Source organism: Trachypithecus francoisi, unplaced genomic scaffold (genome assembly GCF_009764315.1).
Source record: "Trachypithecus francoisi isolate TF-2019V2 unplaced genomic scaffold, Tfra_2.0 Lachesis_group17, whole genome shotgun sequence".
In the NCBI taxonomy this organism is placed as follows: Eukaryota; Metazoa; Chordata; class Mammalia; order Primates; family Cercopithecidae; genus Trachypithecus; species Trachypithecus francoisi.
Window position 1 is genome coordinate 13,006,077 of NW_022681462.1, and position 12,483 is coordinate 13,018,559.

Consider the following 12,483-nt stretch of genomic DNA (forward strand, 5'->3'; position numbering starts at 1 on the left):
GGTTATACCATCCAGGTTTGTGTAAGTACACTCCGTGATGTTTGCACAAGGACAGAATTGCCTAATGATGCATTTCTCAGACTATATCTCTATCGTTAAGCAGTGTGTGACTGTATACAAGAGGATTTGTATAGGTTATATGCAAATACTGCATAATTTTATATAAGGAACTTGAACATCCTCAAATTTTGGTATCTGTGGGGGGTCCTGGAACCAATCCCCCACAGATATGGAGGGACAACTGTACTATGTCATCTTTGAAAGGTCCACTTTTATAAATTCATATCTCTTGAATTAATATGAGTTTTTCCCCCGGATTCCTTTCCTCTTAATAACCTTCTAAGATACCCTGGAGAAATGGGAATTTTAATTGATGTAGAAAAAAAATGAGTGGTCTGAAAAGCATTTGTCATATTATTGTTTGGGTCTGGCCAGCCCAGACTGGAATGTCATGTTGACTTTCAGTGCCTGAGAAAGAATGGCCCAGGAATTGAAGGAGCTACCAAAAAAGGAGGGGAGGTTGCCAGAGTCAAGTGGGGCCTATTTAAAAATTTTGCTCCGATCTTAGGGGAACATTTATGTTAACTTAAGACAAAGAATACTACTCCCCCACTTCTATTGACTTGGAAAACAAATTAATTTAGTTGTTTGAGGGCTTTGTGATTTCTCTGAAATTTAAAAAAATTAATTTATTTAATTCTGTCTGTTCATAATTAATTCCAAACTTAAAAGTGCTGATTTATATGTATTTATTCTACTTCTTAGTAATTGTGCAACTGATTTATTTTTAATAGCTCACTCCCCACATTTAAATACCTCCCACCAGCATAAAGTAATATAAATTCGTGGTAGAAAATACAGAAAAGTATAATGACATGTAATTTTACTTCCCAGTAATAAACACAGATAGCATTTTGAGGCATTTCCTTTTGGTTCTTCTCTTATTATATAATATAGAAAAATCAAAATCTATACTAAACAGACCATGATATCCTAAGCATTGTCCTATGTTTGCAAATATTCTTAGAAAATATTTTTAATGCCTCTGTGATTTTCTAGTAAACAGACATACTATAACTAGTCACTCATCTTTTGTTGGGCTTTACATTGAAAGTGTCATTGTAAATTACAGTCTTTACAGATTTTAAATCTAGTAATCTCTGTGGTTGGGCCGGTTCTTTCTGCCACTGTTCATGTTGTTTCCTGAGATATTTATAAATAGTTTCTTTAAGCTAAGGTCTTTTCATCTACTCTGTGTTCTCCAAGGTTGTGCCTGGACTAGGGTAGTTGGTTTAATGGTCTGTCTCCCCATTAGGTTGTGAATTTCCAATGGATCTTTCTTTCATCCTTGTGTCTCCATTGCTCAGCATGGTGCCAGGAACATAGCAGACCTTCAGTAAAATATTTGTCGAATGCTTATTATGATTATGGAAAGTGATGGGAGTGATTTTCATGTGATAGTTTCGGGTTTTTCTCATGGCTTTTAAAGTTTCACCTCACACTGTGTCATACATCAGAGAGTGGAAAAGAGTAAAGGAGTTAAAATAAGCCAGAAATGTTTTTCTTTAAACTTAGTTTTCATACACAGTAGTTCACTTAGTGGTGAAGAGGAGGGCACGCCTTAGTCGCATGCCAGGGAAAGCTCAAGCTAATTGCTTTATAATCTGAGTATTGTAGCTCTCCTTTTAGCTTCTCCTCTCTTCTCTACTTCAGTCCTCTCTGCTCTTCTTCACTGCTGTCTCCTGTCCTTTTTCCTAGCTTCTTTCTTCCTCTCCAGAATTTGACGTCAAGAGCACAATTTGAGACAAAGCATGCCACCTTCAGATTCAAGATGTTCCTTTTTAATGGCTTTGAAGACAGGATAGAAGGTGTTAAATCTTTATTTTTAAATGCACAGTTTCCTTCCTTGAACAAGCCCACAAAAAGGCCTCAACTTTTCCAATGGAGCCCTTTAGACAGATTTCACAGGAAGTGTGACTGTGCATACATTTTATGTGTATGTCCATAAAATGTTTATATGTAATAGATAAAAATATGTGTGTATTACATATAGGGCTACCTACTAACTAAACTGAAGTGATGGGATAGAGATGTTAAATATGCAATTGTTGCATTCTCTCTGAAACCCTATCGTATTTTCTTGACTTTTTTGACAGGAAATTATATGATTGTAGGTTTGTTGGTAGTTGGAGAAAACTCTCACAACTGTCCTGTCTCTGGTCTCTTGGGAGTACATAAGTAAATATTTAATGGTTATTTTCTAGTGTAGCATGAATGCTTAAAATATTAATTGTGGATAGCCAGTTATGTGGTTCTTGGTACCCTTCTGTTGAGAATAATAACCCACAGCAGTTCTTTATTTTAGAACACTCTGCCTCAGTTTGTTCCTGATAATAAAATGGTGGACTGATTTCTAGTGAAGATATTTAAAATGTGAACTTGACTTAAAATCACAAAAATGTTTAGCTATCTCTGGGGGCATTCTTAAATAAGTGACTTACGATCTATTTACATTCTTGGGACATCAGGCATACATACAGCTTAGGAGACCGCCCTTCTTGCTTTTTTATGCTAAAAAAGCTTTCTTTTTCTCAAGCACTGAGATGTGTTGAGTGGCAGGAGGGTGCTAGAATGAGGCAACAGTTCAGGTGGCACTAGGAGGATGTTGTGTAGGGGAGACACTCTCATTGCCATCACAGGTAATGCCTCACTAGACTTTCAAGTCAAACAGTGGTTGTCAGCCTTGGCTGCACGTTAGAATCACCTGTGGAATTTAAAAAACTGCACACCAGACCAATTAAATCAGATTATCCAGGGCTGGAACCTAGGTATCAATATTTAGAAATACTTCCCTAGAGTTTTTATTTTAATGTGCAGCCAGGATGAGGATCCCTGCAAAGCTTGGATGAGTTGCAGGGATGATGTATTATATAGCTACTGGCTTCAGTTGGACCTCATCAATTATAATTAAACAATTGAGAGTTCTTGGATGAAACTTAAGGTTTATTCAGTGCCACATATTCATTGAGCCTCAACCTCGTACTAGGTTATTAGTTGCTAGGAATACAAAGATAAATAAGATATGATTGATAAAATAGTGCAATCTAGTGGGAGAGATAGAAATAATAAATACTTACAATACAAGGTATACAGAGTATTAAAATAGAAAATAGGTGTGTCTAGGTTATTATTGGGAACACAGGTGTAATTAACTCTGAGGCTTGGAATATGGGATGGTGGGAGGGGATGGGGCAGGAGATGACATGAGAAATGGTCAGGGTTACACAGAGAAAGTGATAAATTAAGAGTTTACTAGGTAGAAAAATGGAAGAGGAAGTTTTTGTGTCTGCTCTTTTGTTTTTTTTAAACGTTGTAACATTGCAAAGATGTGAAGAAATGAAGGAATATGTGTTCGGGGGTTGGTTATAGAGCAAGATGCCTATGAGATATTTGCAGGTTATACAGTTAGAGAGCTAGATCAGAGTCAAGTGGTGAGTGAAATACCTTATAAGCCATGTTGAGAAACAAGGGTGTTGCAGGGCCAAATGCACATAGGGTCTAGATAGATCATTTTAAACAGTGAAGCTGGTCATGTGTGAAGCAGTTTGTAGTGTTAGAGGCTCTCCTAATCTGTACAGCATTGGCCTTGTTTAAAGGTATTTAAGAACTTTTTAAAAGAGTTTTAAGTTAAAACTAAAATAAAATAGAATACTCTTTCAGTCAAATAAGCCTGTAAAATTCAACCTGCAAGGGCCAGTTGGTAGTACCTTCAGTGTAAGAGCCCAGCGTATGATGATAAACAAGGAAAAACTGTAAGATAGCATTTCTATAAAAGTACTGTCGAAATATAATTTCAGAGTTGAAGTTGGGCTGGAGCTGTGGAGATGAGAGCATAAGTGAAGAGGTTAGTGCAGTAATCTAGGTAAAATGTTCTGGCAAGCCATCAATGTTTTCAAATGAGGTAGCTTACATTTGTTGGCTACTGTTTTCCTCTTGTTAACTTGCCATCATTGATCATACCTTCTTCCCAACCCCATCTATCATGTTGTTATACTGCACCCCATCCTTACTCACTGTAATTGTCCTAGTCCAGGTTTTTATGTTGAACAAGGTGTTTTTTTTCTTTCTTTCTTTTAACAGTTGTTTGTGTTTCCATTGGTACAACTCTCATATAGGTTTGTAGGTGGATCACTGAGTGAGGAGTTTTAAAGCTGGAGGCCTTTTATGTATGTATATATGTTTTTAATTAATGAAACAGAAGGAAAGGTTATCTGCTGAAGGCAAGGGATTCCAGTGTAAAATGAACAGGATATAGAAAGTGGTGAAGATCAATAAGATGAGTATGACATTCATTTCTTGGTTAAGAAGCTTTTATCTAAGTTTTTTTTAAATGAAAATTTAAGTAAAATAACTTATAGTCTTGATGTTTTTCATAAGAACAAAAGAGAACTTAGTTGTATTAGGTTGATGCAAAAGTAATTGCGGTTTTAGCCATTAAAAGGAATAGGGAAAAACCGTAGTTACTTTTGCACCAACCTAGTATTACCTGAAAATGTATTATTTTTGTTTGACTTTATATTAGTGGAAGATAAAGAAGAGAAATCTGAGTTTAGAAGACTGTATTTCAGTCTTGGTTCTGCCAGAGCTTTTGGTTAGTTATTTAACTTAATAGTCTTTTAAGCTTAATTAAAATAGGGATAATAGTATGTACCTTGCCTATTTTTTCAGTACCATATTGTTTTTATGAAGATAATTGAGATGATTGGCTACAATAATGTTTTAAAAACCACAAGCATTGTTCATGAGATATAGAGATGCAAAAGTAGTGAATTCATAGATTTAAATTATTTTGGAAGTGCCCTTTTTATGCCTATTTACTTCACATTAAAGGGAATAATGTGTGAGAAGTATGGTATTAATTTTTGGAGAAGATATGTGTGTGCTTTTTCTTTTTAAAATAGTGACCAGTTCTAAATATTTTATTTTACTTGGTTTGTCCCTGTGAATTAACTTGCTTAAGTATTGTTAGAAAAGGACAAGGAGGAAATATTAGTTATGCAAATTAGGTCACATCTGTAGTCAACATCTACTATATTTGATAGAGCTTTATTGTAACAGTAGCTGCTCTATGTAACCTAAAGCAGATGACATTTTTGCTCTTTTGAAGGCACTAAAATGAAACTTTATTTATTTAAGATAAATTATGTTTAACTTTTTTTTCTGTTTGGCAGGCAACCAGATAAACTGGTGGTAGTTTGGACCAGAAGAAGCCGAAGGAAGTCTTCTAAGGTTAGTGTATTTTCTAAATTTCTTACCTAAATGTTGAATACAAATTAGCAAACTGCTCTGGTTCCAGTGTAGAATATTTTTAAATGTTACTTGATTTTTTTTTTCTTGATTGTCTACTGAAAATGGATTGATCAGATGCTATAATCTTTTAACTGCTTGTTCTTAAAATGGGAGCCAGATACCTGAGTTTTGGTCTTGAATTTGGTAATTGCTATGGTTTGAAAAAAATCAGGTATTGCCAGTGTAATAGAATAGGTTGGTGCAAAAGTAATTGCGGTTTTGCCTTAATAGCAAAAACTGCGGTTACTTTTGCACCAACCTAATATAAGGCGGTGGGGGGTCCTTTAAGAAGTGATTAGGGTAAGGACTTCTCCCTTGTGAGTTGAATTAGGCATCCTTATAAAAGGGCTTGATAGAGGGAGTTTGTTTCCTTTTTTCTTTTCTGCCTTCTGCCATATGAGGATGCAATAAGAAGGCCCTCACCAGATGCCGATGCCTTGATCTTGAACTTCTAGCTCTTAGAGCTGTGAGAAAATAGATTTCTGCTCGTTATTTGTTACTCAGTCAGTGGCATGTTGTTACAGCAACACAAATGGACTAGGATAGGAGCCTTGAATAACATAATAGTTAAGTAACTTCTCTGTACTACAGTGTTAAGAATTAATGATTAAACAGGTGCCACTTACACAATTGTACCTGAGATTAATTTATTTAGATTACAAGATGACAAAGTTAGGGCACACTTAAGGAGTTACGAGTTATCTGAGTCTGTTGTTGGGTTGCAGAAGAGGAGTTGGGTTTTTCAAAGATTTAAATTTCTTTTAGTACTGATAATTTTGTTTGTGGGGAGTGGAACAAAATTTTATAAAATTCAATAACAGTTCTACAGATATTTTAAAAATTCTATCCTGGTCATATTCTATCCTTATGCCTATAATCCTGGCACTTTGGGGAGGCCAAGGCAGGAGGATCACTTGAGGCTAGGAATTTAAGATCAGCCTGGGAAACATAGTGAGACCCATTCTCTACAAAAACAAAAACAAAAGCAAAAACAAAAGCAAATTAGCCAAGTGTGTTGATATACCTGTAGTCCCAGCTACTCAAGAGGTTGAGGTGGGAGGATCACTTGAGCCCAGGAGTTTGAGGCTTTTTTGAGCTAGGATTGTGCCACTGCACTCCAGCCTGGGTAACAGAATGAGACTGTGTCTCTAAAAACAAAATTCTGTTCTATAAATAAATGTGACTATATTTTTTATTAGTATACAATGACCACAAGAATGTTTATTGAATGTTGGTTTTTCTACAAGTAGACCTGTATAAAGAAAATTTTATTAGTTTTAATTGAAATTCTATGATTTTCTGGATTTAAAATTTTTTATTTAGGGCATTTTTTCAAGTCTTTTATTTTTATTGAGCTAAAACTTACATGTGTGTAATACACAGCTTAATTTTATAATTCCGTAAGCTTTGATCAATGTGTATACTTATATAGTTACCACTTCTGTAAAGATACAGAGTGTTTCCATCACTTTTTTCTTTTGTTCCTCTTCTAGGCAGTTTCCAACTCTCAGAGGTGAACACTGTTTTGATTTTCTGTCACCATAGACTAGTGTTGCTTGTTCTTGAGTTTCATGTAAAATAGTACAGTAGTATAGTCAGGCTTGTTTCACCTGTCATAACGTTTTTGAGATTTATTCGTGCTGTTTTGGTAGTTTATTTGTTTATTGCTAAGTAGTATTCCACCATGTAAATATACTACAATTTATCTCTTCCTGTGTTGATGAACATTTTTTTTTTTCCAGTTTTTTACTCTTGTGAATAAAGCTGCTATAGACATTATTGTACAAGTGTCTTTGGGGAAAAATGTTTTTTTATCTTGAGCATATCCCAAGGAAAGGCATAACCAGGTAATAGGGTAGGTTCATTTTTAACTTGTAAGAAATTGCCAAGCACTCTCACCAGCAATATTGAAGAGTTTCAGTTGCCTCACATCCTGAGCAGCAGCATCTTTAAAGCATACGTTTATAGTTTGGGAGCATTGTAATTTGAATGCTTTCTTACCATTAACATATGAGAAAGGGTTCTAAAAAGAAACATAACATTTGTTTGTCAATATAAGCTTTTGTGGAAAGGACCAATATAAATTTATCCACTAAGTATAACAGGTGAATATGACTAGACCTATACATTTTAGAAATAGCCTCTAAATGTTTTTAGTTATCAACAAAAAACAATTTATCTCTTTTAATAATTAGCTTGAACGCCACATTCAGGGTTTGAAAAAAAATTAGATGGCAATTATTTTCTAAGAGAAAATGAGAAACATAAGGAAATACATTAGATTATAGATCAATTAAGAATATCCTGGCTGGGTGCGGTGGTTCACACTTGTAACCCTAGCACTTTGGAAGACTGAGGCAGTTGGATCACTGGAGTCCAGCAGTTCGAGACCAGCCTGGCGACATGGCAAAATCCCATCTCTACAAAAAAAAAAAAAAAGAAAAGAAAAACCTATATTTGATGTTTGATATTCTTTTTTATTTCATTGCATTTACATTGAAAAGATTGAAAAGTCAGTCAAATAACTTCTGTTAGGTTCAGATTCTTTTTCATATTATATCAAACATTGTTTGAATCCAAAAGGCAAACATATGAGGCTACAGGTTGGTTTTCTTAGAATATAATATTTTCTGGAAGAAATTACTTATTGTTGAATGAATTTTCCATGTGTCATGCTCTTAATATTTTAAAATCTTTACTGGATGTGTTAGAATCATTGTAATTTCTCTTAAAACAAATGTACTTCTTGTGAAAAGTTAGTATGATGCAGTATGTTCATGTATTTATGAAAATGCTGTTTTAGGCTGGGCGCAGTGGCTCATGCCTGTAATCCCAGCACTTTGGGAGGCCGAGGCAGGTGGATCACCTGAGGTCAGGAGTTCGAGACCAGCCTGACCAACATGGTGAAACCCCATCTCTACTAAAAATACAAAATTAGCTGGATGTGGTGGCACATGCTTGTAATCCCAGCTACACGGGCTGAGGCAGGCGAATAGCTTGAACCCGGGCGGTGGAGGTTGCAATACGCTGAGATCATGCCATTGTACTCCAGCCTGGGCAGCAAAATCGGAACTCCATCTCAAAAAAAAAAAAAAGAAAGACAGAAAAAGAAAGACAGAAAATGCCGTTTTATAAATTGTACATAATAAGCTAAATAGGGAAATAAAAATAAGTTTCAGAAACTATGAAGGAAATGATTATATTATTTTAAAAGTTAAGCAACTTAAAAAAAAATCTTGAGAGTGAGATCCATGACATTTTAGAAGTATTGAAAACCGTTTGTTTCCAGCTACTAAGTTAGCTATCAGTTACATTAAATCTAAAGACTAGAACCATTTTTTATTCTGAAAGACCTTTCTGTTTTCTGATGCTTTTCCTTTAAAATATACATTACTTGCTGCTAAGTACCGTTGAACTCATGTAGGAGGAACAAATCTCTGCAACTATTGGTCAGAGAAGAGAGAGAGATATATATATACATATTTATTTTTATTTTATTTTTCTTTTACTATGGAAGGGGATTTTTATTTGTTTTTTTGTTTGTTTATTTTATTATTATACTTTAAGTTCTAGGGTACATGTGCACAACGTGCAGGTTTGTTACATATGTATACATGTGCCATGTTGGTGTGCTGTACCCATTAACTCGTCATTTACATTAGGTGTATCTCCTAATGCTATCCCTCCCACCTCTCCCTTCCCCACAATGGGCCTCGGTGTGTGATGTTCCCCTTCCTGTGTCCAAGTGATCTCATTGTTCAATTCCCACCTATGAGTGAGAACATGCGGTGTTTGGTTTTCTGTTCTTGCGATAGTTTGCTGAGAATGATGGTTTCCAGCTGCTTCCATGTCCCTACAAAGGACATGAACTCATCCTTTTTTATGGCTGCATAGTATTCCATGGTGTATATGTGCCACATTTTCTTAATCCAGTCTGTCACTGATGGACATTTGGGTTAATTCCAAGTCTTTGCTATTCTGAATAGTGCTGCAATAAACATACATGTGCATATGTCTTTATAGCAGCATGAGTTATAATCCTTAGGGTATATACCCAGTAATGGGATGGCTGGGTCAAATGGCATTTCTAGTTCTAGATCCTTGAGGAATCGCCACATTGTTTTCCACAATGGTTGAACTAGTCTACAGTCCCACCAACAGTGTAAAAGTGTTCCTATTTCTCCGCATCCTCTCCAGCACCTGTTGTTTCCTGATTTTCTAATGATTGTCATTCTAACTGGTATGAGATGGTATCTCATTGTGGTTTTGATTTGCATTTCTCTGATGGTGAGTGATGATGAACATTTTTTCTTGTGTCTGTTGGCTGTATGAATGTCTTCTTTTGAGAAGTGTCTGTTCATATCCTTTGCCCACTTTTTGATGGGGTTGTTTGCTTTTTTCTTTTAAATTTGTTTGAGTTTTTTGTAGGTTCTGGATATTAGCCCTTTGTCAGATGGGTAGATTGCAAAAATTTTCTCCCATTCTGTAGGTTGCCTGTTCACTCATGGTAGTTTCCTTTGCTGTGCAGAAGCTCTTTAATTTAATTAGATCCCATTCGTCAATTTTGGCTTTTGTTGCCGTTGCTTTTGGTGTTTTAGTCATGAAGTCCTTGCCCATGCCTATGTCCTGAATTGTAATACCTAGGTTTTCTTCTAGGGTTTTTATGATTTTAGGTCTAACATTTAAGTCTCTAATCCATCTTGAATTAATTTTCATATAAGGAGTAAGGAAAGGATCCAGTTTCAGCTTTCTACTTATGGCTAGCCAGTTATCCCAGCACCATTTATTAAATAGGGAATCCTTTCCCCATTTCTTGTTTTTCTCAGGTTTGTCAAAGATCAGATGGCTGTAGATGTGTGGTATTATTTCTGAGGCTCTGTTCTGTTCCATTGGTCTATATCTCTGTTTCGGTGCCAGTACCATGCTGTTTTGGTTACTGTAGCCTTGTAGTATAGTTTGAAGTCAGGTAGGGTGATGCCTCCAGCTTTGTTCTTTTGGCTTAGGATTGTCTTGGCAATGCGGGGTCTTTTTTGGTTCTATATGAACTTTAAAGCAGTTTTTTCCAATTCTGTGAAGAAAGTCATTGGTAGCTTAATGGGGATGGCATTGAATATATAAATTACCTTGGGCAGTATGGCCATTTTCACAATATTGATTCTTCCTATCCATGAGCATGGTATGTTCTTCCATTTGTTTGTGTCCTCTTCTATTTCACTGAGCAGTGGTTTGTAGTTCTCCTTGAAGAGGTCCTTTACATCCCTTGTAAGTTGGATTCCTAGGTATTTTATTTTCTTTGAAGCTGTTGTGAATGGGAGTTCATTCATGATTTGACTCTCTGTTTGTCTGTTACTGGTGTATAAGAATGCTTGTGATTTTTGGACATTTGATTTTGTATCCTGAGACTTTGCTGAAGTTGCTTATCAACTTAAGGAGATTTTGGGCTGAGACAGTGGGGTTTTCTAAATATACAATCATGTCATCTGCAAACAGGGACAATTTAACTTCTTCTTTTCCTAACTGAATACCCTTGATTTCTTTCTCTTGCCTGATTGCCCTACAGAACTTCCAACACTATGTTGAATAGGAGTGGTGAGAGAGGGCATCCCTGTCTTGTGCCAGTTTTCAAAGGGAATGCTTCCAGTTTTTGCCCATTCAGTATGATATTGGCTGTGGGTTTGTCATAAATAGCTCTTATTATTTTGAGATACGTTCCATCAATACCGAATTTATTGAGAGTTTTAGCATGAAGGGCTGTTGAATTTTGTCAAAGGCCTTTTCTTCATCTATTGAGATAATCATGTGGTTTTTGTCTTTGGTTCTGTTTATATGCTGGATTACGTTTATTGATTTGCCTATGTTGAACCAGCCTTGCATCCCAGGGATGAAGCCCACTCGATCCTGGTGGATAAGCTTTTTGATGTGCTGCTGGATTCGGTTTGCCAGTATTTTATTGAAGATTTTTGCATCGATGTTCATCAGGGATATTGGTCTAAAATTCTCTTTTTTTGTTGTATCTCGGCCAGGCTTTGGTATCAGGATGATGTTGGCCTCATAAAATGAGTTGGGGAGGATTCCCTCTTTTTCTATTAATTGGAATAGTTTCAGAAGGAATGGTACCAGTTCCTCCTTGTACCTCTGGTAGAATTCGGCTGTAAATCCGTCTGGTCTTGGGCTTTTTTGGTTGGTAGGCTATTAATTATTGCCTCAATTTCAGAGCCTGCTATTGGTCTATTCAGGGATTCAACTTCTTCCTGGTTTAGTCTTGGGAGAGTGTAAGTGTCCAGGAAATTATCCATTTCTTCTAGGTTTTCTAGTTGATTTGCGTAGAGGTGTTTATAGTATTCTCTGATGATAATATTTCTGTGGGGTCAGTGGTGATATCCCCTTTACCATTTTTATTGCGTCTATTTGATTCTTCTCTCTTTTCTTCTTTATTAGTCTTGCTAGCGGTCTATCGATTTTGTTGATCTTTTCCAAAAACCAGCTCCTGGATTCATTGATTTTTTGGAGGTTTTTTTGTGTCTCTATCTCCTTCAGTTCTGCTCTAATCTTAGTTATTTCTTGCCTTCTGCTAGCTTTTGAATGTGTTTGCTCTTGCTTCTCTAGTTCTTTTAATTGTGATGTTAGGATGTCAATGTTAGATCTTTCTTGCTTTCTCTTGTGGGCATTTAGTGCTATAAATTTCCCTCTGCACACTGCTTTAAATGTGTCCCAGAGATTCTGGTATGTTGTATCTTTGTTCTCATTGGTTTCAAAGAACATCTTTATTTCTGCCTTCATTTTGTTATGTACCCAGTAGTCATTCAGGAGCAGGTTGTTCAGTTTCCATGTAGTTGAGCGGTTTTGATTGAGTTTCTTAGTCCTGAGTTCTGGTTTGAATGCACTGCGGTCTGAGAGGCAGTTTGTTATAATTTCTGTTCTTTTACATTTGCTGAGGAGTGCTTTACTTCCAACTATGTGGTCAATTTTGGAATAAGTACGATGTGGTGCTGAGAAGAATGTGTATTCTGTTGATTTGGGGTGGAGAGTTCTGTAGATGTGTATTAGGTCCGCTTGGTGCAGAGTTGAGTTCAATTCCTGGATATCCTTGTTAACTTTCTGTCTTGTTCATCTGTCTGATGTTGAGAGTGGGGT

At 36.1% G+C, this 12,483-nt stretch overlaps 1 protein-coding gene across 14 annotated transcripts in view; it reads left to right on the forward strand.

Annotated features, from left to right (window-relative positions):
- The window catches only part of EHBP1 (EH domain binding protein 1), a 344,785-nt gene that overhangs the window by 35,124 nt on the left and 297,178 nt on the right, over nt 1-12,483 (forward strand). For all 14 annotated transcript variants that reach the window (XM_033239195.1, XM_033239197.1, XM_033239199.1 and 11 more), the window contains one exon: nt 5,232-5,289. In XM_033239195.1, coding sequence (XP_033095086.1) covers nt 5,232-5,289 — 58 coding nt within the window. The remainder of the gene's footprint in view (nt 1-5,231; nt 5,290-12,483) is intronic.